This window comes from Anastrepha obliqua, chromosome 4 (genome assembly GCF_027943255.1).
Source record: "Anastrepha obliqua isolate idAnaObli1 chromosome 4, idAnaObli1_1.0, whole genome shotgun sequence".
In the NCBI taxonomy this organism is placed as follows: domain Eukaryota; kingdom Metazoa; phylum Arthropoda; class Insecta; order Diptera; family Tephritidae; genus Anastrepha; species Anastrepha obliqua.
This window is the reverse complement of record NC_072895.1, coordinates 78601119-78627104: the sequence shown is the minus strand read 5'-3', so window position 1 is coordinate 78627104 and position 25986 is coordinate 78601119. Positions and strand designations below refer to the sequence as shown.

Sequence of the window (25986 nt, the reverse complement as noted above, 5' to 3'; positions counted from 1 at the left end):
CACCCTAATATACACACATATAAGTGAAAGCGCTATTTACTCATATTGTGGGCTTCTGCTCATAGTCGGAGTGTTTCGATCACATGGCTAAGTAGCCGAATGTTTGCCGTATTATCGCAAGGAACGTCCTATTCTCAATCCGACAATAAATCTGCGCAAATTTCTAAATATTAGGAAAAAAATCATCGCAAAATCGCAACGTCACATACGAAATTTTTTTATATATCACGAGTTGGGGATGTGATCACTGAAACGTAAAATAACCATACAGTACGAAAGAATACAAAAAGTTCAAAAAGAAACCGGAAAATTCCGTATAAGTTATTTACTCTGTACACCACACAAGAATATTCAAATCATTTCATTTATTGCCCAAAATCATTTTAACATAGGAGTTTACAAAGTTATGACAAAATTAGATTGTTTAGCATTATCCTAACATACATTTGTATTTATCTGGGAGTTTAAAACTTATTTTTCTTTTGATATAAGTATACAATAGGTTATGATTATTACTTTGTATGTCTTTGGAAAACAGAGAAGGCATGGACTTCGATCCAACGGTTCCCTCCATGCCCCTTAACTCCATGCCATCAATAGTCGTACTTGAAAATAGATACAGTGTAGTGCTGCTAGAGGCTCAGTTGTGGTCAAACTCAGAAAACGAGCCCGGCAAACACTGTTTTCGCATTTCACGGGGTCTACGTGAAATCCAGCAGGACAAAACTGCACTTTGCTCTTGGAATGCATGCATCTGTGTTTCAAGCGGAGGTGTATGCAGTTCAAGAAGCGATGAACTTTGTTGTGGAAAAACGATGGAGAGGCAGATCTATATGTGTCTGCAGCGACAGCCAAGCTGCGCTTATGGCCTTAGACAGCCCTCCAACCCCATCAGGGGTAGTGAAGTCTTGTAAATCCAGGCTGAACTATGTCGGTAGACATAACAGCCTGATGCTAACATGGGTCACGTGGGTAAGGAGACCTCTGACTCCTTGGCTAAGATGGGCTCTGAGGCCAACTTCTTTGGCCCATAGCCCGTTTTGCCACTCCCTTCAATTGATTAGGAATTGAAACATTGTTCTCTCTCCATTTTTTAGTTTCGTCGTCGCAGCAGTAATTCTGAACTCTGCGTCAACAATTTCGCAGCACTTAAAAGCTATGCAGCACCGTCTCCTTGTCATTTCTTGCTCACCAGTATGCGTTATGAATTGTATGCGCCAAAATGTATTTATAAAAGAAAAACTGTTCATTTAGTAAAAAGCAGGATTTATACGAGTATAACTTTCGTGTGATAGGTTTTTGTAAGCTAAACAAAGAGTATCCGGTGAAAAACTAATAGAATACATGGCTAATTGTACCCATTTATGTAGCTATGATATAGGGTTATTCAATAGGTGCGCTTCAACTTTTTTCCGATAGGGAGAGCGAACGACGCAATATTTTTTATTTTTCGCTTGTCATTTGTAAACTTCATTAGTATACATTTCATCATGGAACGCTACACACTTGAACAACGATTGCAAATCGTGCAAATTTTTTATGAAAATAATCGTTCTGTTGCTGCTACTTTAAGAGCATTACGGCCATTTTACGGTCCATTTAACAAGCCGTCCCGTTTTGGGGTTATGTGAAGCCATTGGTCTACAGTAACAAGCCGGCGACGATTTGTGAGCTTAGAGCCAATATTGAACGCGAAATTGCTGGAATTTCGGCCGATTTATGCAATAGAGTGGTCAAAATTGGGTTCAACGAGTGGACTTCGTAAAACGTGCACGCGGTGGTCATGCAAAAGAAATCGAATTTCACACTTAAATGTATATGTTCAAACTCGATAATAAAAAAAAAAATTAGTTAAAAAAGTCAAACCGTTTGTGTTTTATTCAAAAAAGTTCAAAAGTTGAGCGCTCTTACTGAAAACCCCTATATAATTGCAATGCAAACTAAGCTTTAATTTCTTACCTTTCTCGTTTTGATGGACTTGAGATATTTAAATACTCCACCGTGTTTCGTAATTTCTTCAATTTTATTTTCTTTCTTATTTGTAAAAAATACTACAGAGAGTTCAATATTTCATAACCTTGAAATCGGATGGAAAACTAATACATATTCTTTAAAAATAGTATAATAAGATTTTGTGAGAAGCTTTGTAAAATACGGCAATAAATTTGTTTTCGTTCAACAAATATTCTTTAAATTTTATATCGATTATTGCATTAAAATCAAAATTGTACTAACATGCAGTGGTAACCAGTTGTTGTACTATATACATGTATTTATCTCTCTGAACTTACAAAACGGCATACTTATTTATCAATCGATTTCATTTAAAAATATTCACACATATTAAACATTTTTCATATCAACACTACTTAAACAAAACTTTTTTATGACATTTCAAATATGACAGCCAGCGCAAGATATGAAACTTTACATTGACTAAGGACTAAGGCCATTAAATTTGTTCATTTTGTACATTATTGCACTCAACTCTTTGTGTAAAAATAATTTCACAATCCAAAATGCCACCGTTAAAATTTCACTTTCCAACTATTTTAAGAATATTGTTCAATTATTTGTTTTTACAGTCCGCCTTTGCCATGTAACAAATCCTCAAATTGCTCCTGTGTTAGCAATCGATATATACCATCTTTGTTCAAATAATAGATAGGATCTATAGTTCGATGAATATCGAAAGCTTCTCGTACAAGCTCTCTCTTCTTTAGTTTAAAGGTAGCAGTACGCGGTATATCATTCATCAATCGGATGAAAAGTGGTCGTGCATATGCCGGCAAACTGCCGCGCACTCCTGCTGATAGATGTTGCATGTCTACTTTGCGATCGGGGTCTACTATAGCCGCCATTCCAGCTTTGCCTTCCACGTAGGGGACCTATGCAACATTATACAAGAACTAAAGCACATTTTTTTAAAGGCGATACTTACATCTACACCATAGACGACACAATCTTGCAGACCAACGATATTTGTGATAATCGCTTCCACTTCTTGTGTTGCAACATTTTCACCACGCCAACGGAATGTATCACCAGTGCGATCTTTGAAATAGAAATATCCCAGGATGTCTCCAACCACCATGTCACCAGAGTTGAAGAAGAGATCACCTTCCCTGAATGCATTTCGCAACAGCTTCTTTTCCGACGACTTCTTGTCAGCATACCCATTGAAGGCAGTCGCCGCGCGTCTTGGATTCACTTTACCTATTAGCAACCCGGTTTCACCAGGCGAACAGCGTTGGCAATAGCCATTAGCATTTCGAATGGGTTCACCTGTCTCCTCATCACATTTAATAATTTGTACGGGATAAAAAGAGCGCAAAATGAGTGGCACAAAACCTACAGCACCCACTTGATTGGTCATATTGGCTGAAAGGTTTGAAAGTCACAGAAAACTTATTTCTCTTTGTTTGATTGAATATTTACACAATTCGTATACCGAGATTCGAGTTGCCCTCAGTGGATCCATAGACTTCGCCAATGTTTGGAATGTTGAATCTGGATACAAATTGAGACCAAATTTGTGGACGCAAACCATTGCCGTACATCAAGCGTAGACGGTGTTGTGTGTCCTCTGGTTTTGGAGGCGTGGATAGAAGATAACGACACAATTCACCAATGTACTGCGCCACTGTGCAATCGTACTTGATGCAATCCTTCCAGAAATTTGATGCAGAAAATTTTTTACGCATGGCGATGGTACAGCCATGCACCAGGGCATTTCCAATTCCAAGTATACCCCCTGCAGTATGATAAAGTGGCAAGGGATTATATATGACATCGCTGGTTTTCAGAGCGAGCATATGGTGGATTCCGCTGGCCATAAACAAGTACCTGTGCACATTCAATTCAATTGTAGATTTTCAACTCAATTTATTGCATTGAAAAGTTATACATACGCACGTACATGGATTTATTTAAATTTACTTACCTTAGATTATTTATAACTGCGGCCTTTGGCATACCCGTAGTGCCCGACGTATACACATAGAGTAGTTTGTCTTTGGGATTGCAAAGGGCAATACTCGCACTCAGATCTTCAACCGGCTGCACTTGCAAGGCACTGGAGAGGTCAATAGCACCTGTAGGCAATAAAATCAGTTTGTGTCAATGCCCATTAGACACAGGGAGTTGTCAAATTTACCGTTTAAGAGATTAAAGTTATCAATATCTCGTTGTTCATCATCACTATATTGATACACTGGTAACGCCTTGATCTCCATGTCGTAGTAAATTTCTTCCAATGCTTTAGTAAGTTCGGTGCTTACAATAATGGCTTGTGCATTTGCCACATGTATTGAATGCAGCAGCGTTTCACGCCGCAAATGTGAATTGATTAATGCTGTGACGACACCAATCTTCGACAGTCCCAGCCAGAGACACACATACTCTGGTCTAGTTTCCATGATCAAAGCTACGCAATCGCCTCGTTGCAGGCCGCGCGCTTTGAAATAAGCGCCCACTTTGTTAGTATACTCCTCCACCCATTGAAAGCTTAATGAGCGGTCGTCCATTATGAAGCATGGCTTTTGAGGGTGCATTTTCGCGCGTTCTTGAAATATGCGTGCTATAGTCCATTGCCTCCGTTCCATAAACATTATGAAAAGATTCAGCCTGACGAAACGGTACCCCGCTCTGAAAGTTGAAATACATACATACATACTAGTATATACCAACACTTATTGTAGAGTTAGATAGGTCAACACACTTACACAATATCCCGTCTAATAGTGGTCCCGAAAGCGTAGACAAAGGTTGGATTCCTGAGCAATAACGCCAATGCAGCTCCTAGAATCAGGCATGCTTTTGCGCTGTCTTTGAACAATATGAGGGCAAACACTCCGGAAAGGATTGTGGCAAGGCGTGTGGCATTTCGTTGCCTAAAGTTAAGCACCAACAAAACTTGCATTATAGTTCAGTTTCAATCTGAAATAGAATTTCTCCAAATATTTAGAAAATACAAACAACAACAATTCCTTTATATATGGGAAGGATTGTATATATACTTATGTCAGAGTCTGCCCTCTCTGGGCAATGTGAGTAACGTTGGTTTCACATGCGGTAACCAACGGAGGAGTCTTAGGTCACTACATAAAGAAAGGAAGCTTTAGTGTGCTACTTCTATGCATTCGCTTTAAGCATCGATCCACCAGTAAGTGTGGCTGCAAGTAGCCGTCTGACTTTACAAAGAAAAAGCAAACAAAGTCTTGGGTGAGACTACTCCTTTCATAGAAACCATAGCAGACAGTTTAAAGATTTGAGGGTATGGAAATAGAATGTCCGGCCACTTAATAGTGCCTTAAACTTAAGGTCTCTTGACCTGATTAGCTGTGTTCCCGTTAGCTTGCACAAAGTTTTCTTGCACACCCGTCCTATCGCGAACAGATTTTCATCTTCGGTGACCCCTAGTAAAATTTTTGCCTAAAGTGCTTGTGAAACAATAAAACCAAGTTTAAGCAATGCGAAGCCTGGAGGCTTCCCTTACATTATTGCTAAAGTTTGTTTATGTTGAGTTGTTGGCCTGTGTTATTACGATCAAAAACTGGAGTAGATGACTCTAAAATATTAAAAATGTTTGCATTTTAATAGTTTCCTAACTTTGCTCGCTGCTCAATTTAGCCATCATAAAAATGTGTAAAGCTTAGAAATATTTTTGCATTGGAACAACATTTTTAGGGCGCTATTTAAAATCCGTTATGAAGTACTTAAACCATGTACGTACGTATGTATGCTAATGTACCGAATTTACAAAACTTGCACTTATTTCTACTAATAATTTCAACCACATGAGGTTTTACAACCTTAAGGGGGAATGCCACAAACAATGGCGTCATTTGGTGGTAACGATACAGCAATGAATAATCAACTGAAATCAAAAAACCAAAAATTTTATTAATCTACACAATAGTGGCTATCGTTGTACGTAGCCGTTTTTTTTGTTTTTGTTAAAATGGAGATTTGAATTTCGATGTGTGTTTTTCACCATTTTTTTGATTTTCAACAGGCCAAAAAAAATAGTTATTTTCAAAATTTTGAAAATCGGCTACGCACAACGATAGCCAATGCGATAATACAAATTTTGAAAAAAAGAAAATTAAAATCGGTTCATTAGTCTTCGCGAAATCGTTGCCACCGTATCAAAAAGAGTCATTTCGAAAAAAAACGCGTTTGAAATAAGGCATCGTATCGTAAGCGCTACGGGCCGAACCGACGCGCACTCAGTTAAGTGCACATGGAATCGGGAATAAAGCGAATTTCGCTTTAAAATTTTTACCACATTTTCTTGAGTAGTTATACTAACAATTTATGCAAAAAAAAATCGAGTTTTTTGAATTTTCACAGTGGCGTTCCCCCTTAAACTTTTTTCAATAGCAACGTAGCTGCAATAATTTTGCTGTAGATATGTTTCTGATAACGTTTGATTTCAGTAGTTAATTAATACAACAAAAACAATAGTAATTTTATGGACATATCGCCTAATTATTCCTACAAAATCCATCATTTTTCATCGGGCCTGACGTTGAAAATAATTTTATTTATAGCTATAATTTTTTTTTTAATTAATTTTATTTCGAAAGCATAAATGTTTCAAAATGTATAATAAGCCAAAAAAATAAAATAAATAATTGGCGCGTTAACTTCTGTTAGGTGTTTGGCCGAGCTTCTCCTCCTATTTGTGGTGTGCGTCTTGATGTTGTTCCACAAATGGAGGGACCTACAGTTTCAAGCCGACTCCGAACTATTTTTATGAGGAGCTTTTTCATGGCAGAAATACACTCGGAGGTTTGTCATTGCCTATCGAGGGCGACCGCTATTAGAAACATTTTTTTCTTAATTTTGGTGTTTCACCGAGATTCGAACCAACGACCTCTCTGTAATTCCGAATGGTAATCACGCACCAACCCATTCGGCTACAGCCAAAATGGAGGTGAAAAAGAGGAAATGCGAACGATTTCACAGTACATACTTGGAAGTCGTGAAGCCAGATCAGCAAGTTCCATTCCCAGGAAATTGCAAGCGAAAATCTTTGATTCATGAACATAACATACGACTAGTTTGCTCAATGAGTTTTGCGGTTTGATAAGAGAGAACTTTGCTACTAGCCTACTTTGTTCGTTATATCGGTGCACTCTTCATATGAACGTATTGTAAGCTTCATTTCAATCTGTCATTTAATTTATGAGCGAATGTTGAAAGCGTATAAGGACTTTTCACCATCAATTAGTATAGCAGCAAGATGGGTTGCTGAAGTTATAGTAAACGTGGTCGTACAAGCCTTGATCTTCGATCCACGTGAAGAACGTATAACAGCAACAACACCAGAAGGCGTACTGGAAAATCGTTGAATGACTGAAAGAGATTTAAGCATTTCATTGGGAAGTGTAAACAATATTTTGACTGAAGTATTAGATTCCCGAAAGCTGTGAGCATAATGGGTGCCGCATTCGCCATGTCCCTATTTACACACAGAGACATCTGGAAAGGGAGACACTGGAAATTCTCTTTTAATGTTTCATTCGCGATCACGCGGGCAAAATTGTTTTCGGCAAGATTCATTGCTTTTGACGTTTACTTCTTTAAGTTTGACAATACAAATAAGAAGCACAAGTAGTGTCGTCAATACGGGGAAACAAAAAGCCCTTTCCCTCCCCCATATGTCCTTCTCGCATGAACAAAATGTTTCCCTTCCAAATGCTTCCCTGTGTAAATCGGTACAAACAATGGAACAAAAACAATTGGAATGCGACTTCCTAAGCAACATTTAGAGCGTTTTCGAGAGGATAAAGAGGATTTTGTGCGTGAATTCATTACTATGGGTGAAACTTGGGTCTTTCACCAAAATAATAAATCGAAACAAGAGGCGAAGGGTGGTGAGAACCTGGTTCTTGGGCTCCGAGACGAGTTAGTAAAACAGTAAATTCTGAATATTATTGTAACTTTTAAGACTGAAGGTAAAAATTCAAGAAAAAGAACCCAGTTTGGAAAAGAAACAATTTATTTTTCTGAAATTCTATTATTAATTATTTTCAATTATTTTCTGGACGAAAGCCCTGGCCTAATTCAGATCCGAACAACAGTTTTTGGCAGCCGCAAACCCTCTGACCATCTAAAATTTGGAAACTGAGATAATATTAACGCTTTCCTTAAATTTCAAATCTTAGCTAAACGAAATATATAAAATTATTGTTACTTTCATTCAACATAGCACCAAGTTTTTGTTTTTAATACTTAATGTAAATTATCTAAAATTAGTCGTATAAGTATAAATCTCGAGCCGAAGGCCTTGGTAGCCAGAGTCCTTGTTAAATTTTAGTGTATTGGTTATTTATAACTATTACTCTTATATATACAGTGCCAGCTCGCTAATCCGAATTAATGATTGCAGACCCTGATTCGGATTAACGAGATATTCGGATTGCTGGATGTGCTGTTATTATGCTTATAATTCACTATATTCGAAAATAAAACAAAAGCCAGGATTTCAAAACAAATTTATTTTATTTTTATTAATCAACAATGAAAAAATTAAAGATTTTTATAAATACATATGTATGTATATAGGACTATACATTGGACTATGAATAAGTTCGTGCGGTTTTACAACAGATGGCGTAACTTGATTATTATTCCATCGATCCACATTTCCAAACATTCATTGGAGAGCTACTGTCGTAAGGCACAAACGTCAGTATAAGTTTTTTATTTGAAGCGTAAACAACAATATTTTTACCACACTTGAAAATGTCGAATTTCGTGCCAAATAATGTGTTTTTGCGGGGAATTCTTCTTCATTATTTTAATATGAAGAAAAAAGCAGCCGAAAGTCATCGTATCTTGGTGGAAGTTTATGGTGAGCATGCTCTAGCTGAGCGAACGTGCCAGAAGTGGTTTGCACGCTTTAAAAGTGGTGATTTTGGCTTGGAAGACGAAGAACGCGAGGGTGCGCCGCCAAAGTTGATGGATACCGAATTGGAGGAATTGCTCGATCAAGATCCGGCTCAAACGCAAGAAGAGGTTGCAAAAACTTTGGGAGTTGATCAATCAACCATTTCCAAACGTTTAAAAGCCATGGGAATGATCCGAAAGGTAGGCCATTGGGTGCCGTATGAATTGAAGCCAAGAGACGTTGAACGCCGTTTTCTGGCATGCGAACAACTGCTTCAACGGCACAAAAGAAAGGGTTTTTTGCATCGAATTGTGACTGGCGATGAAAAGTGGGTCCATTACGACAATCCAAAACGTCGGGCAACGTATGGATACCCTGGCCATGCTTCAACATCGACGTCGGCGCAGAATATTCATGGCCTGAAGGTTATGCTGTGTATCTGGTGGGACCAGCTGGGTGTTGTGTATTATGAGCTACTGAAACCGAATGAAACGATTACGGGGGATGTCTACCGACGACAATTGATGCGTTTGAGCCGAGCACTGCGAGAAAAACGGCCGCAATACGCCGATAGACCCGACAAAGTTATTTTGCAACATGACAATGCTCGGCCACATGTTGCACAAGTGGTCAAAACATACTTAGAAACGCTCAAATGGGATGTCCTACCCCACCCGCCGTATAGTCCAGACCTTGCGCCATCCGATTACTATCTCTTCCGATCGATGCAACATGGCCTGGCTGACCAGCACTTCCGTAATTACGATGAAGTCAAAAAATGGATCGATTCGTGGATTGCGGCAAAACCGACCGAATTTTTCACAAAGGGAATCCGTGAATTGCCAGAAAGATGGGAAAAAGTAGTAGTAAGCGATGGACAATACTTTGAATATTAAATTTGTAACCATTTTACGTCAATAAAGTTTCAAATTTCGAAAAAAAAACCGCACGAACTTATTCATAGTCCTATTATTTACATATTACGTTTTTTTAACGAAGATAATTAGTGATGTAGGTTTGCTTGTCTTTCAGTGCACATGCTTCTAAAGCCTTGTTCCGCAATTCTTTTAGCATTAATATGTAATCTGATTGCAGACCTGGTTCCTTTGCCCAATCTATTGAAATATTTAAGGCCTGCAGAGCTTCACGATTTTTAACGTGTTTTGTAATTAAAGGCTCTGGTTCCACATTTTCTGTATCTGACTCTGAACTACTACACGAAGTATTGTCAGAGTTCATAATCCAGCTAAGGACTTCATCTTCAGAAATATGCACGTCATTGTTGCGGTGAAATAAGTTCGTTATTGTGCGAAATTCTTCTGTTTCTTCAACACGATCATTCAGATACCAGGGGCTCTCCATGACACTTCGCATTATCCAGTAACAATAAAGCTTTTTTGGGCAAATTATTTTCAATTTGATAGTCTTTTACCTGTGGTATAAACGATTTAAAAAACCATTCAGTAAAAATATATATTGTCATCCATGCATTTTTCGATGCGTAATATTTGTTTTTTAAACGAACGTGGATTTTTTGATTTCCCAACCACAGCAATGTTAAGCTCGTGAGTTCCAAATTTGTTAGCACAGCACAAGAAGGTGATTCTCTATTTGCTCATTTTGGTACCAGGAGCAGACTTTTCTTTACAATGCACTAAAGTTTTTTCTGGAAACATTTTCCAAAAGAGTACATACTCATCAGCATTGTAAATTTGGTCGTCAATCAGATTTTCAGTCTCGATAATGTCATAGAGCTTGTTTTGAAAATCAGGTACAAGACCTGCTAGCAGATAAGGATTCGCCGCATATTTCACTTCATTTTTTTGATGAAGTGATTTAGCTTTTTGTAGTAAAATTTCTGCTGAAATGGGTTGATGCCGTGACCGCTTCTTTTCAAACCAAGCATACAACTTAATCTCTAATTCTTCATTCTCTCCCGATTTGAGTGTCTTGTGCTGTTTTAAAAGTTTGGCATCAGAATTCTCAGCAAATCTTATAAAAGAATAAATATATAAATACATACAGTAATATTTACAGAATACATACATTTTTTGTACAGGTTTTTTACCTTTTAATATTTTCAGCATTTCTTTTTATGTCGCAAATTGTTGAAGCTCCTACACCAAATTTCTTTGCTAAAACTTTTCCTGATTGTCCACGATTTACTTCTTCTATTATTTTAAGCTTATCAGCCAATGACTATTCGCAACTGAACTATTCGCAACAAGATAAATACACACTTACATACATAGAAGGCTCTGTATTTCAATAATGTCCCGTTAGTTTTAAAATTCCGTTCATGGTTTTGTAAAAAAACAGACTCAAAAATAAAAAAACAAAAATTCGGTTTAGCGAGCTTGCAACGAATGCGGACTATAGAGCACGTAATGCGTCATAAATTCAATTCGGATTACTGGATAATTCGGATTACACACCTTCGGATTAGCGAGCTGGCACTGTATATAAATAAAAAAATATTGTAATATTTTCAATTATATTAAGAAAAATCTGAAACTTTTTCATACAAGTACGTTAAAAAACGAAATAAATAATTTGCGCCTACACTTCTGCGAGGTATTTGGCCGAGCTCCTCCTCCTATTTGTGGTGTGCATTTTGATGTTGTTCTATAAATGGAGGGACCTACAGTTTCAAGCCGACTCCGAACGGCAGATATTTTTTTATGAGGAGCTTTTTCATGGCAGAAATACACTCGGAGGTTTGTCATTGCCTGCCGAGGGGTAGCCTTATCGAGAAGAAATCCATTAGCTGACACGATTCTGCGAGATAAAACAATATTTCGCCCATTAATGAATTTGGGGGCTGCGACTGCTGACACGTTCTACGTTGGTCAATTTTCGTTTACATGCCACTGTCATAAGATCGATCCTATGAACTAACACGTTCTGCAGGCTTATTTATTATTTTAATAGATTTAGTAGCAATTGTGGCTACAGGTACATATATACATATGCTGCCGTTATACTATATTGTAGCAAAAGCTATATCTTATGGACTTTGAGATTGCTAAAGGAACTTCATAACAAAATGGTAGTTAAGCTAATTATGCTTACTATTGCTTTGCCTTTAATATCATTATATATCGATTTCTAAGCACAAAGGCATATTAAATAAGCAAATGACAGGACCCTAAAAGTTGAAAAAAAATTCATTCTGCACATTTACGTCATAAAATCAAAGTTTGTAGCCCTCCAGCGAACTCGTATACGTTTGTATGTACGAGCAAAACTGCATGTAGGAAGATGTGAGAGGAATTTGTGTATTGGAGAAGAAGGTTATTTTATTTTCTACTTTACAGACCGTAAATAGAAGCTCAGTTTCCTAACATTGTAATACCAAATATATAGTAGAGGAAATCGAAAGCAATGCCAGCTCTTTACTAAGTAAATACTTATTTCTGTAGTAACGTCGAAGAAATAAGGGAAACAGCGAGACTCTGTAAGGTCTTTCATTTAGACCGCTCAGTAAGGCTGGATTCCATTCGAAAACCTGATGGTTCATACACCATTTCCAAATCGGAAACGTTTAATGTTCTACTCGAAACCCATTTTCCGGGTAGCAGAACTCTCTCTGAAGCAGAGAGTGGCATGAACAGTAACGGTAGCAACGGTGGAACCTCTAGGTACAGCTGGTTTATTGCTAGTCGGATAGTGACAAGGGAATCGATAAGGTTTTCCTTATCTTCCTTTGAGAACTTTAAGTCTCCTGGACCTGACGGAATATATCGATAATATTCGGTTGATGGTCGGCATCATTACAGGACACAACCCATGGGGTCAGCATATGACCACCATTGGAATCATCGAGAACCCGGTATGCCTGTCATGCTTGAAGGAGGCGGATAGCACTGAGCACTTTCTCTGTGAGTGTCCTGCCTTTGCTAGAGCCAGCTACCAGTATTGGGTTCCGATGCCATGAGAATGAGTAATATTCGTTCTCTAAAAGTGGAGGATATTTACAGATTTGCCAAAGAATCTGGAAAATTCTCACAGGACTACCTATCTCTATCTCTGTCTCTATTCTTTCCTATCTCTTTCTCTGATACTTTTCTTCTTCCCTCCTTGGCTATCTACCAGAGCTTTAAATACAATGGGCTCTTTAGCATGAGTGTTTTAGGAGCCACCAAATCTCCTGGTGCTCCTTGGCTCGACCTTTTCAAATTCAATTCAAACTCAAGTAAATACTTTCATAATTTATGTACATACATATGTATGTATGTATATAGATTTGCATAATTTAATTATTTTTTTCACTGTCATATACATTTTAGACAATCTAGAAAGTATGACAACATATTTCACAGGCTTCAAATTAGTCTTAGCTTCTAAATTTGGGCATTTGTCTAAAAATTACACTTGTCACTTAGTTTGGTTAAGTTTGTTAATGGAATTCTATACTGTGTCTAATCAGAAGTGAATTTGTCTGTGCGATAACACACAACTGTTTATATTTATGATTTAAGCTTGTGAGCATACGTGCATTTGTGTATGTGTAGGTATGAATGCTCCAATTTTGACTATGGACTTTTGCCAGAAAATGAATTAGTGTAAATTATTAAAGAGTGCACACATAAAAAATGCACAACTTACTAACTGTATAAGTAACAATTAACAGAATACTCTAAATGAATGCAATATTACTTCGTTTTTTTTTAGTCATAAATAGGAGAACTTTGATTAATGACAAAAAGTAAACATTCGCATTAAAAGTGAGACAAGCGGCGATCAAATCACAATTTGCCGCACCATCATTTTTATACTGGTAAGCACAAGGCAATATTGGCTTTACTTAGTATTTACGCACATATCTACATACATACATACATACCTGTAAAACCATGCTTGGCAAACAAAAAACCAAGTATACATGTATGTATGTACGTGGAACACATATACTTGTACGAGTATAAGTGGTTAGAAGTGCCTAAGCAGCTTTGCCGGTAACTACGTACGTACACATACACATGTGAGGGAAGGTCTAGTAATTTAGTGGACCTCGACTTCTTCAATGAATTTGTATTCGAAACGCAACACAGTTGTATCGACTTTAGTGTTGGCAAAGGTAACAACTATGCAGAAGTATTTTTGTTGAGTGCGTATGAATGTGTGTAGATCCATACACATCATAGATTTGACAGCAGCTCCAGTGTTCAAAGCAGGTAAGAATTACTAAGCAGAAAATCCTACAAAAATACGCTAGAAGGGGACATTGAAGGGCAGAACGATTGGTACTGCCATACGCGATATAATTAACAAGTGTATTTCCATTCATTATTCGATTACTAGGTCTATGTGTATATGTGTATATGCGTTTACGTACCCTACCATCAACCTACTAACACCAAACTTCTCTCTAACAAGCTTTTGAGTAACGAAGCCTTCTCTATTGCGAATCCAAAGTGAGAATGTGACTTTCTCGTTACGCTTTTAGTGTATTTTGTTTTTATACCAAATTTCCATATGGGGATTTTTCTTTATAGCAAACAATTTTTGTAGCCATATGTAAATACATACATATATATGCGTCCGTATGTTATTTTCTTACTGAGATAAGTATGCTCGGTTAGGACAAAGTTGGCCAAATTTTAATTCTAAGCACAATTAACTTAAATTAACAATTGTAAAAAATTAACAGTGTAGTGGTTGCAATTACCACTGAATTCGTTTTTAATTGTTTTATGGAATTAAGTAAAAACTAATAATCAAAAATATGTGCTGCATGCGTAGCTTTCATGACAATAAGTTTCCGCTGAGTGGGTTGTCAGCCCTACGTCAATGGGGCTGGAGTTCAGCCAAGTGGTTATAGGGTTATACCGCCCATATTCGGTCGTCAGTGCCTCGTTTGTTATCGTCAGGATGTACCAGCGTGTAGGAGAGGTTGACTGTTGAATAGGAGAGGCTTTATAATCGTGCAGCAGGCCAAAGCTCACAAAGAGCTGTAGAGCCAAAAGATGATGATGATGATGATGATGATGTGCTACATGCGAAGATATCCTTTTATCATTTTGAAAAATTTCTGAGAAACAGTAATAAAAGTGTTTTTGGTCATATTTTTCTATTCTTTTATTATTCTTCTTCTTCTTGATTGGCGCGATAACCTCTAAGCGATTTGGCCGAGATTAACAAGGCGCGTTTAGATCGTTTCTTGCTCTTGCTAAACGGCGCCAGTTGACAACACCAAGAGAAGCCAAGTCCTTCTCTATCTGACCTTTCCAACGCACAACAGGCCTTCCTTATCGGACCATCGGATGTTGCTACCGTCCAAGCTTTTGCGCCATACTATAGGGTGGGCATGATGAGAGCCTTGCAGAGTGTTAGTTTTGTTCGTCGGGAGAGGACTTTACTACACAATCGTAGCACTTGTTGGAAAGAGAGATTCTTCGTTGGATTTCAAGGCTGAAGTCTTTTACGACTTCGAAGTTTTCTACAACCTCGAAATCATAGCTGTTAAAAGTGACGTGGGTGCCGACACGCGAGTGGGCCGACTGTTTGTTGGTTGACAGGACGTACTATGTTTTGTCCTTGTTCACCACCAAACCTATTCGGTTTCCAGTTTGGAAAAGTGAGTAAAGTAAATATGGAAATGTATGATTTCGTACGGACTACAAAAAAAAAAAAAAAAAAAACACTGAACAACGAAATTAGAGCCAACGAATATGAAGTATTATTAAATCCTTTCATTGTTCTAATGCATCGGCGCATAGGACGCATAAACCGTTCAAACCACTTCCGGAAGAATAAATGAATGAATAAATTCTGCAGGGCTTTTTATAAATTTTTTCTTTATTTAACTTTTATAGTTTTCGATTTTTGAATAGATGGCAACCTTTAAAAAAAATAGCCTGATAAAGCATGCTCAAACACATCGTTTCTTATCGGGATGCTAATATTAGCGGACAGTTTTAATCCCGTGATTAGTAGAAAATTTTAAGGTAATTAAAGATTAATACAAGCCAATTACAGTATTTTCGAAACTTGAAAAAACAACGATTTCCCGAATTTCGGGAGATTTTGAAAGTAATTCCGTGATTTCGGGATTAATGCAAGCTAAATCACCTGGATTCCTGACTGGAATCGCTATTTGGTATTCACTTTATAGTATCTAATTTGAATTCCTTTCTTAAGAGTAACTATTGTACTCAATTATGAACAAAATATGGTAATTATTATTATTAATTGTTTCATAGAACAATTAAAAAAGTTACTTGCAATTATTTTATTTGGTTAGTGTCCCCACTACCAACTTGTTTAAGGGTTATTTTACACCGTGACTATATCCAGTCTGTGCGGTTTAAGAACCTCATTAGGTGGTTTAAGAACCTCAGTAGGCTGTTTACGTTTAAGCCTGAGAGTTGTTGGAGACTCTCAAACAGTGGTTTACCAAGTGTCGGCATTCTCTCCTTCCAAAGGGCAGGGCATTTATATAGCAAGTGGAAGACAGTTTGCTTTTCCTCCGGTTAATTACAACTATGACAGTATAAATTGTAAGGGTTACCCATATTGGCTGCTTGCTCACCTATGTTTCATATTTATCAACGTTGACGTTTGTTTGTGATTGTAGGTGGGCCGTAACATTCTGCTAATTTGAAATTGAAACTTTCGTACTTTTTTTTGCGGATGAGGGTGTTTAAAATACCTAATGCATCATCGCTTCTGCATCACTTCAGAGTGGCGTTCAATCTTCTTCATTACAAAGGTCTATGCGGAAGTGCCTGCGTCAAGGTCCCCCTTTTTTATACGGATTGCACTACTTAGCATCTTGTCGATTACATTTTCAGTTGTTATATGACCGATTGCATTCTCCAGCGTTCGACGTTCTTGTTCCCAACACATACATTGGAAGAATGTGTGTTCAGGGTCATCTTCGGCAGCATCTCCGTATATGCATGTGGGGTGTTCACATTTTCTTATTTTGAACAGGTATTTCTGGAAACACCCGTGCCCCGAAAGCATTTGGGTTGTATAAAAATTGTCTTCACCGAAGTTCCTGCTATTCCATGTGGCGACGTCTTTTATGAGTCTAATCGTCCATCTGCCGCGTGTTTCGTTAATCCAGTTGTCTTGCCATAGTCTTAGCGTTTCATCCTTTATTTCGCGCGCTGAAGGTTTGCTAGCTCTTTCTTCCGTTCCCTCTTTATTTAATGCCTACAACTTTTCTTTTAAAAAGCTAGTAAATCTATCGGTATTGAACCGCTTTCGAACTTTAGCTCTAAGGCAGCCAATATGTTCGCCCATTTTACGCTATTGAAAGCGTTCCTTACATTTGGTGGCATTTATAACAGTTTCGATTGCCCCTATTTTAGACTTTCCGCATCTAAAGCCTTGAGGTTTTGCTGATAGTCCAGCGTTATCTATGGCTGCGGCCAAACGAAGCTTGATCAATCCTTCAAGGAGATTGTCTGCTGTGTCGAGCATGCATAATAGCTGATATGCTGATGGGAGGTTCAGGTTGCCTTCCTCCTCGCTTATTAGCACGAGTTGACGATTTTTGTGATTTGTGGTCGCATTTTTGCGATCTCCTTCAGGAGTGACTGGAGACTCTTCTGTCACGTTTATTTGACGCTTAATGCCTTCTCTGAATTCGTGACTTGGAAATAGTTCTTTTACGATGTAGTCCATCGCCCTCGAGCTTAGTTCCAGTGTAGGTATTCTGGCTCCCAGTTTCTTCACAACAATCTTGTATCCAAGCCTCAGGGGTCCATATTTAGATCTGCCCGTAGTTCCTCAGATTTTTCTTTCTTCCTATTTGCAATAGAGGCCTTTAGCTGCTTTTTTCCACTTTGTATGCTCCTGCGTCCTCAGTGGTTTGACGGGTTTGTCTGGCTCTAGTGTATTTCCGTCTGTGGTGAAGACAGTCACCTGCCAATTCGGCTATTTCCTCCGTCCGCCAATAAACAGAGCTTTTACGTATTTTCTTTGTCAGAGTCGGCATCGCTTTATTACAAGCTTGATGCGAAGCGTTTAAGCTCTCACCACTTCTGTGGCGCTTTTAAGGGTTGCATCTCCGCGGGAATGTGCATCAACGGTGGCTATTATCAATTCCTCGGTCAAGCTTTGATACATTCCACTTCCGAATTCCACATTTCCTTATATTCGCCCCCGGTGATCCGTTAAGTTCCACTCTGAACGAAATATATTGGTGGTCGCTGCCCGTGAAATCTTCGAGAACTTTCCATGTCTTTACTAGTCCAGCAATGCGACCAGATACGAGCGTGATATCTGGTGTTGTTTCTTCGCAACCGGGTCTTCTAAATGTGGTTACTCCTCCTGTGTTCATTATCGTCAATCCGAGCCTGGCCGCCATATCCAGAACCCTTCTGCCCCTTGAATTCGTAGTTGGCATACCCCACTCGATGGCTTTGGAGTTGAAATGCGCTTTTCCGCTCCCGTTTTCTGTTGTGTTTTTGCCCCCTTCCTTCCAGGAACCAGAGTGCCGCAGCTTTCCCACTTAAGTGCATAGGCCTCTTATGTATTGGCAAATTTTGTTGGAGGGTAAGAGAGGAAAAATTTTCAATCCAATGGTAAAAATGTTAAAGAACGCATCTTTTCTCTTTTCTATATGCAAATTCTCTATACTACCAGTTTGCTTAGTTCGTCTTTTTTGTTGTTGTTGTAAATTTAAAATGACCATGCGCTACGAAATGCCAACTGTCAATATCTGTATAAACATAAAATAAACTTGTTCATAATAGATAGCAAAAATGATAGTCCTACTTGTGTCGGAAATTCCCAATCTTGGGCGAGTTGAAACAGTAAATAAAAATTGATAAATGCTAATTTAAAAACTATTTTGAATTATTATATTATTATTATGAAATATTTTATTTATTTATTTACTAAATGAGTTACAGTTTTTTAAAATTACAATAATCGGTAACATTTTGTCTATTCTTTAAATACTCTGTTTTCGCACAGATTGTTTTTCGATTGATTGCACGGACAACTTTTGAAATAATAATACATTGAATTTTTGGGATTGATTGCCTGAACTTCCGTACGTTTGAATCATTCTTATTTAATAGAAGAATATTTGTTTTCAATACAACGCTAATTGGATATTTTGCAACTGGCACAATTCTGGTCACTCTGGAGCTACTATGACTTCTTCCATCAATTACCAGTTGCTGAACTAAGATGTTTGCTGCGCAGTTTGACCTCTCACTGCAGAGGGTACCCATGCAAATGCATACGTACATATGTATGTATGTATGTATGTATACATGAATGTTCAAGACTGAATCAAGCTTGCGCGGATTGAAGTGAAAACATGAGCGTTACTTTGCTGTGACGTAAATGTACATAGATGAGATGTGTGAGAGAACTAGAAAAATATGTCAAAATAGCGGAGATTTGTATACAAAAATTAAAAGTTAGGTTAGGTTACTATATATGAACAAGAAAAGTGAAAAGTTGTTTGTAAACAGAGATATTCAAACAAATATCTACTTTACATTTACGTTAGCACAAAAACTGATTTCGTCAAATGCGCAGCGTAAGACGTCTTCATCGAGGTGAAAATTTGTAAAGCCAAGACCCAGGGCATAAAATGGAAATAGAAATACGGCGTGAAACTTGAGAAGTTGGGTGTGCCGCACTATTTCTATTATTTTCTATATTTTCTACTATTTTCGTTTATTATTATTATCGGAGTAGCTTAACTCCGCGCAATATTAGTCATTTCGAGTACAAGAGAAACACTTCTAAATATATATTTCCTATAAGTAGTGTTAATCACTGGCTGTCAGGGCCTTCGTAATTTATTTAGTAGAACTAGATAAGAATCAATCATATTAATGTGTATATGTATACTTATGAAGTTGAAATATCTACTGGTACATATGTATGTATTTGCATAGGTGACACCTTTAGGCAGCTAGACAGTCGCGCATACGATTTTTAAAAATCTTTATATTTATGAATTAATTATCATTCAGCTTGAGTAATTATTTATACACTTTTTTAATAATATAGATTTTTAACTTAAAAAATATGAAAGATAATATTAAAAAATTGCACAAATTTTAATCACGATCCAAATGAAACATTTGAGGTGTGCAGCAAAAGATATTCTTCGCCCTCTTGAATTGCATTCATTATGCGGATACGTTTCTGTGTCTAACATAAAAGCCAAACCTACCCCACTAGAAGAGGCTTAACTAAAAGGCTCTGCTTATACCGCCGTATAATAAAACCCACGTCCATAGACATCCCACGCTTTAGTATATTAAATGTGTGATATAACTGCCTTTGCCGGCAGCCAATCAAAATTGAAATTTAACGTTGTTGTTGTTATTACCCGTCTCTGGCACTCGACTATTATTGCTTACAGATACACTATGGAGGAACAGGGTTAATAATGGAAAACAGCTTTAAGTCTTTAAAACAGAAATGAAATTTTATCCGAAATAATCTGTTTCAACTGAGATATTAAATATAAAGCTCAAGTTATTCTAGCCCATATGCACAATAATTGTATATTTCTATGTGTTCTTATGAACATATGGGAAAGCATTCTTCCGCTACCACTTGCATACTTAAATGTGTAATCACGCTTTCATTGTTGTCCATAAAAACAGATTTACAGATTTTTGCAATCTAATATAGGGTTTTTCAATTGGCGCGGGTCGATTTTGTCGCCCTGTGGCAGCCATTTTGTTTTGGTGACATCTGTCAAATCTTTTGTTTATTATTCATTTGTTTATGCTGTGGGAACACAGGTGAGAGTGTCGTACGGGAACACACCTATACTTATCAGTGTGGCCACACTGATTTCATTATTCATTTTTATTCACTACTCAACTGAATTTAACGTCGTTATGAATCCGAAGAAATAGATGATTCGAGAAGCGTTCTTGCAAACACAAGACATATAAAAATTAGAGTTCTTTATATATTTTATCTTAATCTTGAGTTTTCATAGGAAATAAAGCGTGTTAATTTTAATATAAAAGCATATGTGGAGTTTTATTCCCCCACAATGCCATATCATCATGGCAAGTTACACGATTGAACAGCACGTTTAAATGATAAAACTTTGTTATCAAAATGAGTGTTCATTAACGCAAACGTTGCGCGCATTGCGCCCATTTTTCGGTAGACGTGGTGGTCCTTCTAATTTCTTATGGCCCATATTGAACTATATGGACCTAGACGACATGTGGTTCCAGCAGGACGGCGCTACGTGTCACACAGCAAACGCAATTTTATTCCATTTCAACATCTACCCGCCCTTATTGAAAAACCCTTTACAAGAACTACAGCCTACAATAGTGTACAAGTGTACAAATCCATCAGTGCATATATTTACGTTTGTCTATTCATTCATACGAAACGGAATATTAACCTCAGCAGTGATGTAAAACGAAATGAAACGATAACAACAACTATCAATTACAAATCGTCTACATTACATACACTAAATAGTCACACTACTCTCTGGCCACATGATTACCTACCTCTTCGTAAATGGTTTAGATCAGCTGTTTCCCTTGCTTCACTCGTTTCCACACCGCTCCTGTTCGCTTTACCCTCTTACCACAGCCACCTGTTATCAGTACTGCGCAGCTGTCTTTGATAGTTGCAATCACACTATGCGTTTGTTTTTGTTTTTCTATTTACTTTGAAAAGCTTTATAAGTACATGCATACATATATGTATATATGTACATGAAAATTCATAGGTGTGTGTGTCTGTAAAGCACTTGGAAAACAGCACACACCACGCTCTAACGTTCGCGTGAGCGCGGCCTTACTTAAGTTGAACGCATTGTATGACGCACCCACCTTAATCGTTCCACCATGAAATAATCACAAATGACGCGCCAAGTATTTTATGTATATTCTTTATTAGCACTTGTACTATCGTTGCTATCTGTCGAATTTCTTCGATACTTTCTACGCTTGGCAATTTTACTTGCTTGTCACCTCGATTTTGTTTGTTATTCTATTGCATTGTTAAATTTTTTCCTTTTTGATTTTCACAACTGAATCGATTTTGCAACGCCACAAACGTACAGCCGTTGAGTATGACTCTCGCGAACGAACTGACAACAGCTGCTCAAATCCAGCTGATTGTTTTACAAATTTACTTTTCAACCCATTCGCCCTAGATGTGCGCCAAACGTATGTACGTATTTAGTTACTCACACATGTACAAATGTATGAATGCCACACACAAATACTTTATGGTGGCGCAGTTCTCCAAACCACTTGTTAGAATGTCATTTTGATTAAAAACGAACTTGTCTGCAGATATGTTTAACGAACAACACTGATTGGCGGTGTTTAGCTGGTAAAAGCATTCAGCTAAGACACCCACCGGAACCGATCATGCTCAAAGTTCCATTATTTTAATTACATCATGCGATTACAACTTTATAGAAATTCATTTGCAAAGGCCCTATGCTCCACCTAGGAGCCACGGGAAAATATATATACAGGGTCTGGCACTCGAAGTGTAACTAATTAAAAAGGCCATAAATTTAATTTGGAAAATTACTTGAATTTAATTCAAAGTAAAAAATGTGTGAAAATAATACAAAATTGAGAATCAATTTACTTTTGCTCGATATGACCCCCTTTTGCCTTGACTATGGACTTTAGATGGTCCAGAAACGAATCGCAAGCTGCCCGAATGTGACTTGCAGGTATTTTGGCCTACTCGCGGACAATGTCTCGAGACTGGTGAACCTTTTAGTTCGGAGAATGCTCTCCAAAATGGCCCAAAGAGAATAATCCAGCGGATTCGCGTTTGGTGAATTTGCGAGCCATTGTGTGGACGTTATGAAGTGGACCAAATGCTTCCGCGCGATTGTAAACAATACTCTGGACTGTCATTTAGCCAACTTACAGACAACTGATGCTCGGCATCAGCTGCGCGAGCGGTCTGAAGTTAGTTACACTCCGAATGCGGGACCCTGTATATATATAAATTATAAGGAGGAGGCGCCAGATGATTCCATCACTACGTAGTATGATTACAGAAGTATTAAATGAGCATACCTGTAGACACGGAAATTAATTTATTCTATATTCCGGGTATTTGGGGATCTTTTTAATTTTCGGCTACCCAACCATTGCTGTGTTTTTCAGGCTGAACTGATGCAAATAATTAAAACTCGTTACACAGGTACAGTGAGATGCGTTACCTAGAAATGATATCTAAATTTTAACGGATAGTCAGGCGGCTGTAAAATCCCTCATAAAACAGTCCACAACCTGCACGGTAGTCATGAAATGCCGCATATCTCTTAACGAGATAGCTGAATCATTTTGCCCAAATGTACCATGGGTTTCTGACCAATACTACATCGAGCGGAAATTTGGAGTCGATGAACAATGCCAGGTGTCCCCTTACAAACATGCAAGCTATTTATTTTTGAGAAATCTGTGAAACGAACCCACATAACGACTTCCAATGCTAATCACAGAGAATATCTACAAAGTTAATATGCACATAAACTTAACACACTGATTTCTATTATAACGCCGTGCAACAGTACTTGCCCTACATGAGAAGATCGATATGTGCGCGATCCCATAACCGAATGGTAGTCAATCTGCGTTTTTAGTTTTTCACCATCACGTCAAGATTTTTCATATAAAATTATATGATTGAGATATACGGTTATCAAATACAAGAATAATCCCAAGGGATTCTATGTATAAAACAATCCTGGGGATGGAGTTTCTTGTTTGTTGTGAAAAGTAAAAAAAGTGTTGTTTTGGCACTCATAAATGAGGAAAATAAGAACCAAACAAAGTAAATTAACTTTAAATTAACTATAAATTAACTTTTATATCTGCATGTCTGTCCGTCTGTGCACTCAATAACGCGTATATAAATTGAGCTACCGTAACGAATGAAGATGATTTACGTAAATTTTTTAAACAGGCTGGTCTCTAAGCATATCTAGTTTAGGTAACGTTGAAGCCTAAAGGCCTCTTGTCATACCATTGGTTTGGGCTCAAATTTCCCTCTAAATCCCAATGTGGTGAAACCAATTCGTATGTTTCCCATGCTTTCCCATTAGGCAATGCGCGATGATGATAGCAACCACCGTACTCATGGTAATGGAAGGCTTGTATTCATTGAAGTCTAGGATTGATGTCCCTTTTAGCATATCTAACTCGATTCTCTCTTAATCGGATTATTAAGACTTCATTATTTGTGACTTCAGGCTCTATTAAACTTATACAATCATACTGGCGAATACAACAAACACCCGGTATGCGCTGCTCTGTCGATAAGACAAATTATGGCTTATACGAAACACAATAACAAATACGTCTTTAATTTTTGATTTGCATGCTTTTTCCCAATTAGTGGATTTTGTCTCTTGTAAAAATACAGTTCTGCTCCAATAAACTGCATAATAAAAATCTCTGAAAATACTGTGTAGCAAATTCCAAATCCCAATCAATTTCAGTATGATAAAGTGTAAATTCGAAGTCGAAGAAATAACTACCGAAGGAAGAATGGAAGAAAATGCCCACCTAAACTTTGATGGGCTATAATTGGATAATCATACCTAGAATTGTTTTGAAGATTCTGATTAAAAAGTTAAATTGTGATAACAATTTTTTCGTAATTTGTTAAATTTTTGAGAATTTTGTGCAAAGTTTGGAATTTTGGTTTTGAAGATTATGTTATACTATGAACTATATTTTTATAAAAAATGTATCAAAGAAATTTAGCAGGATCATCCAAGGATTTAATTAGTAATTGCAATTCACTGCGAATTTGATTTGTTTAAGTTATTTCTAAACTTCCGCTTTTAAGTATCATATAATTTCCATATGGCGGCAGTTGAATACTAAATGGCATCGCAAACATAACAAAAATAACAGAGAAATGCAAAATGTGCGAAATATATAAAAATTAGCAAAAAAGAACAATAAAATCTAAATTTTGTCAAAACTCCTTTCACCAACTTTTACTTATTCAACACTCTCTTGTGTTTGTTATTATTTGCATGTCGCCGGTGTCGTCTAATGACCCAAATGCCAAATACTAAAATAACTTTAAGCTTTTTTTTTATTGAAGGCGACAGCTTGCAGCGCCTTGGTAAAAGAGGACGAAGAAGAAGTGTATGATGTAAGGAAAAAGGTTCGTGCAGAGTCTAGCGACTGTAATTGGCACATGTTACGCGCTTAAAAGTGCCAAATGCCGCGTCAGGCGCAAAAGCTTATAACCGTATTGTGTTTAAGCACACAGATCCGTACATACATATATGCAATTGTTATCGTTTTCATTTTATATCGTCAAATGCAGTCAGTGAACACCAAACCAGCAGGCCGCCCAACCAAGGCTTCCAAAATTTCATTCACAAAAAGAAGCAAAATAAGCCACACGCCGTGCCGTACCGCTGTTTACCATTAACTTTTGCCAGATGGCGAGGCTCTTTAGCCCCATTCTGCCGCCCTCACTGCGGCCAGTACAAAGCATAGAAAGACGAAGTAAATCTGGCATCGAATGGGAGCTGCTCTCATGCATACCCGACAATTCGTTTGTCTCTCCGTAAATATAATATATGTGTGCGTGTTTTTATCGTTGAGTAGTACATTGCGCGGGTGACCTGTAGGAAAATTCATTGAATCCCAAAAGACCAGAAATAAATGACTAAAGAGACTTGCCACACAACACAAAGTGTAAATGTGTCACATATGGCGCTATTTTGATTAGAGTTTGAAGGTATTTATAAAGCATTGCTATCACTATAGAAAGAAGGATCTACATGGGACTGAATATACATAATACAGGGGCTGAAAAAATCCGGGCCTAACAAAGAAAACACGCTTTTTGGTTCAAAATTAGGTTTATTTATCAACGTAATTCCCATCATGAACAACGCAATCATTCCAGCGTTTCCCTAACATTTCAATACCACTTTTGTAGAACGATTTATCTTTCGCTTCAAAATAGGATTCAGTTTCAGCGATAACCTCTTCATTAATTCTTCATTAGGTCTGCAAAGAGCCAGAAGTCGCTGGGAGCTAAATCTGGCGAATAAGGCGGATGTGGGAGCAATTCGAAGTTCAATGACAACACTTTGGTCAACACTGAGAAAA

General features: G+C 37.6%; 1 protein-coding gene across 2 annotated transcripts; it reads right to left on the bottom strand.

Moving 5' to 3' along the window:
- Positions 1–2004: 2004 nt before the first annotated feature.
- On the bottom strand, positions 2005–21968 carry LOC129245396 (long-chain fatty acid transport protein 4). Of its 2 annotated transcripts, none has more exons than XM_054883522.1 (7): positions 21373–21968; positions 4725–4938; positions 4157–4647; positions 3944–4094; positions 3452–3846; positions 2942–3381; positions 2005–2888 (listed from the first exon to the last, which is right to left on the bottom strand). In XM_054883522.1, the coding sequence occupies exons 2-7, from the start codon at positions 4919–4921 to the stop codon at positions 2580–2582; spliced, it is 1983 nt and encodes a 660-aa protein (XP_054739497.1). In that variant the 5' UTR covers positions 4922–4938; positions 21373–21968; the 3' UTR covers positions 2005–2579. The 2 variants fall into 2 exon arrangements, with proteins under 2 accessions (XP_054739497.1, XP_054739498.1); XM_054883523.1 differs by having other exon boundaries at positions 21700–21968.
- Between the last annotated feature and the right edge of the window lie 4018 nt (positions 21969–25986).

What these genes read in the sequence shown, in the direction of transcription:
- LOC129245396 (XM_054883522.1), bottom strand. Translation starts at nt 4,921, where the DNA reads ATGCAAGTTTTGTTGGTGCTTAACTTTAGGCAACGAAATGCCACACGC. An exon ending in GCAGTTATAAATAATCTAAG is followed by an intron (nt 3,847 to 3,943) that starts GTAAGTAAATTT and finishes GAATGTGCACAG; the next exon opens with GTACTTGTTTATGGCCAGCG. An exon ending in GTGTCGTCTATGGTGTAGAT is followed by an intron (nt 2,889 to 2,941) that starts GTAAGTATCGCC and finishes AATGTTGCATAG; the next exon opens with GTCCCCTACGTGGAAGGCAA.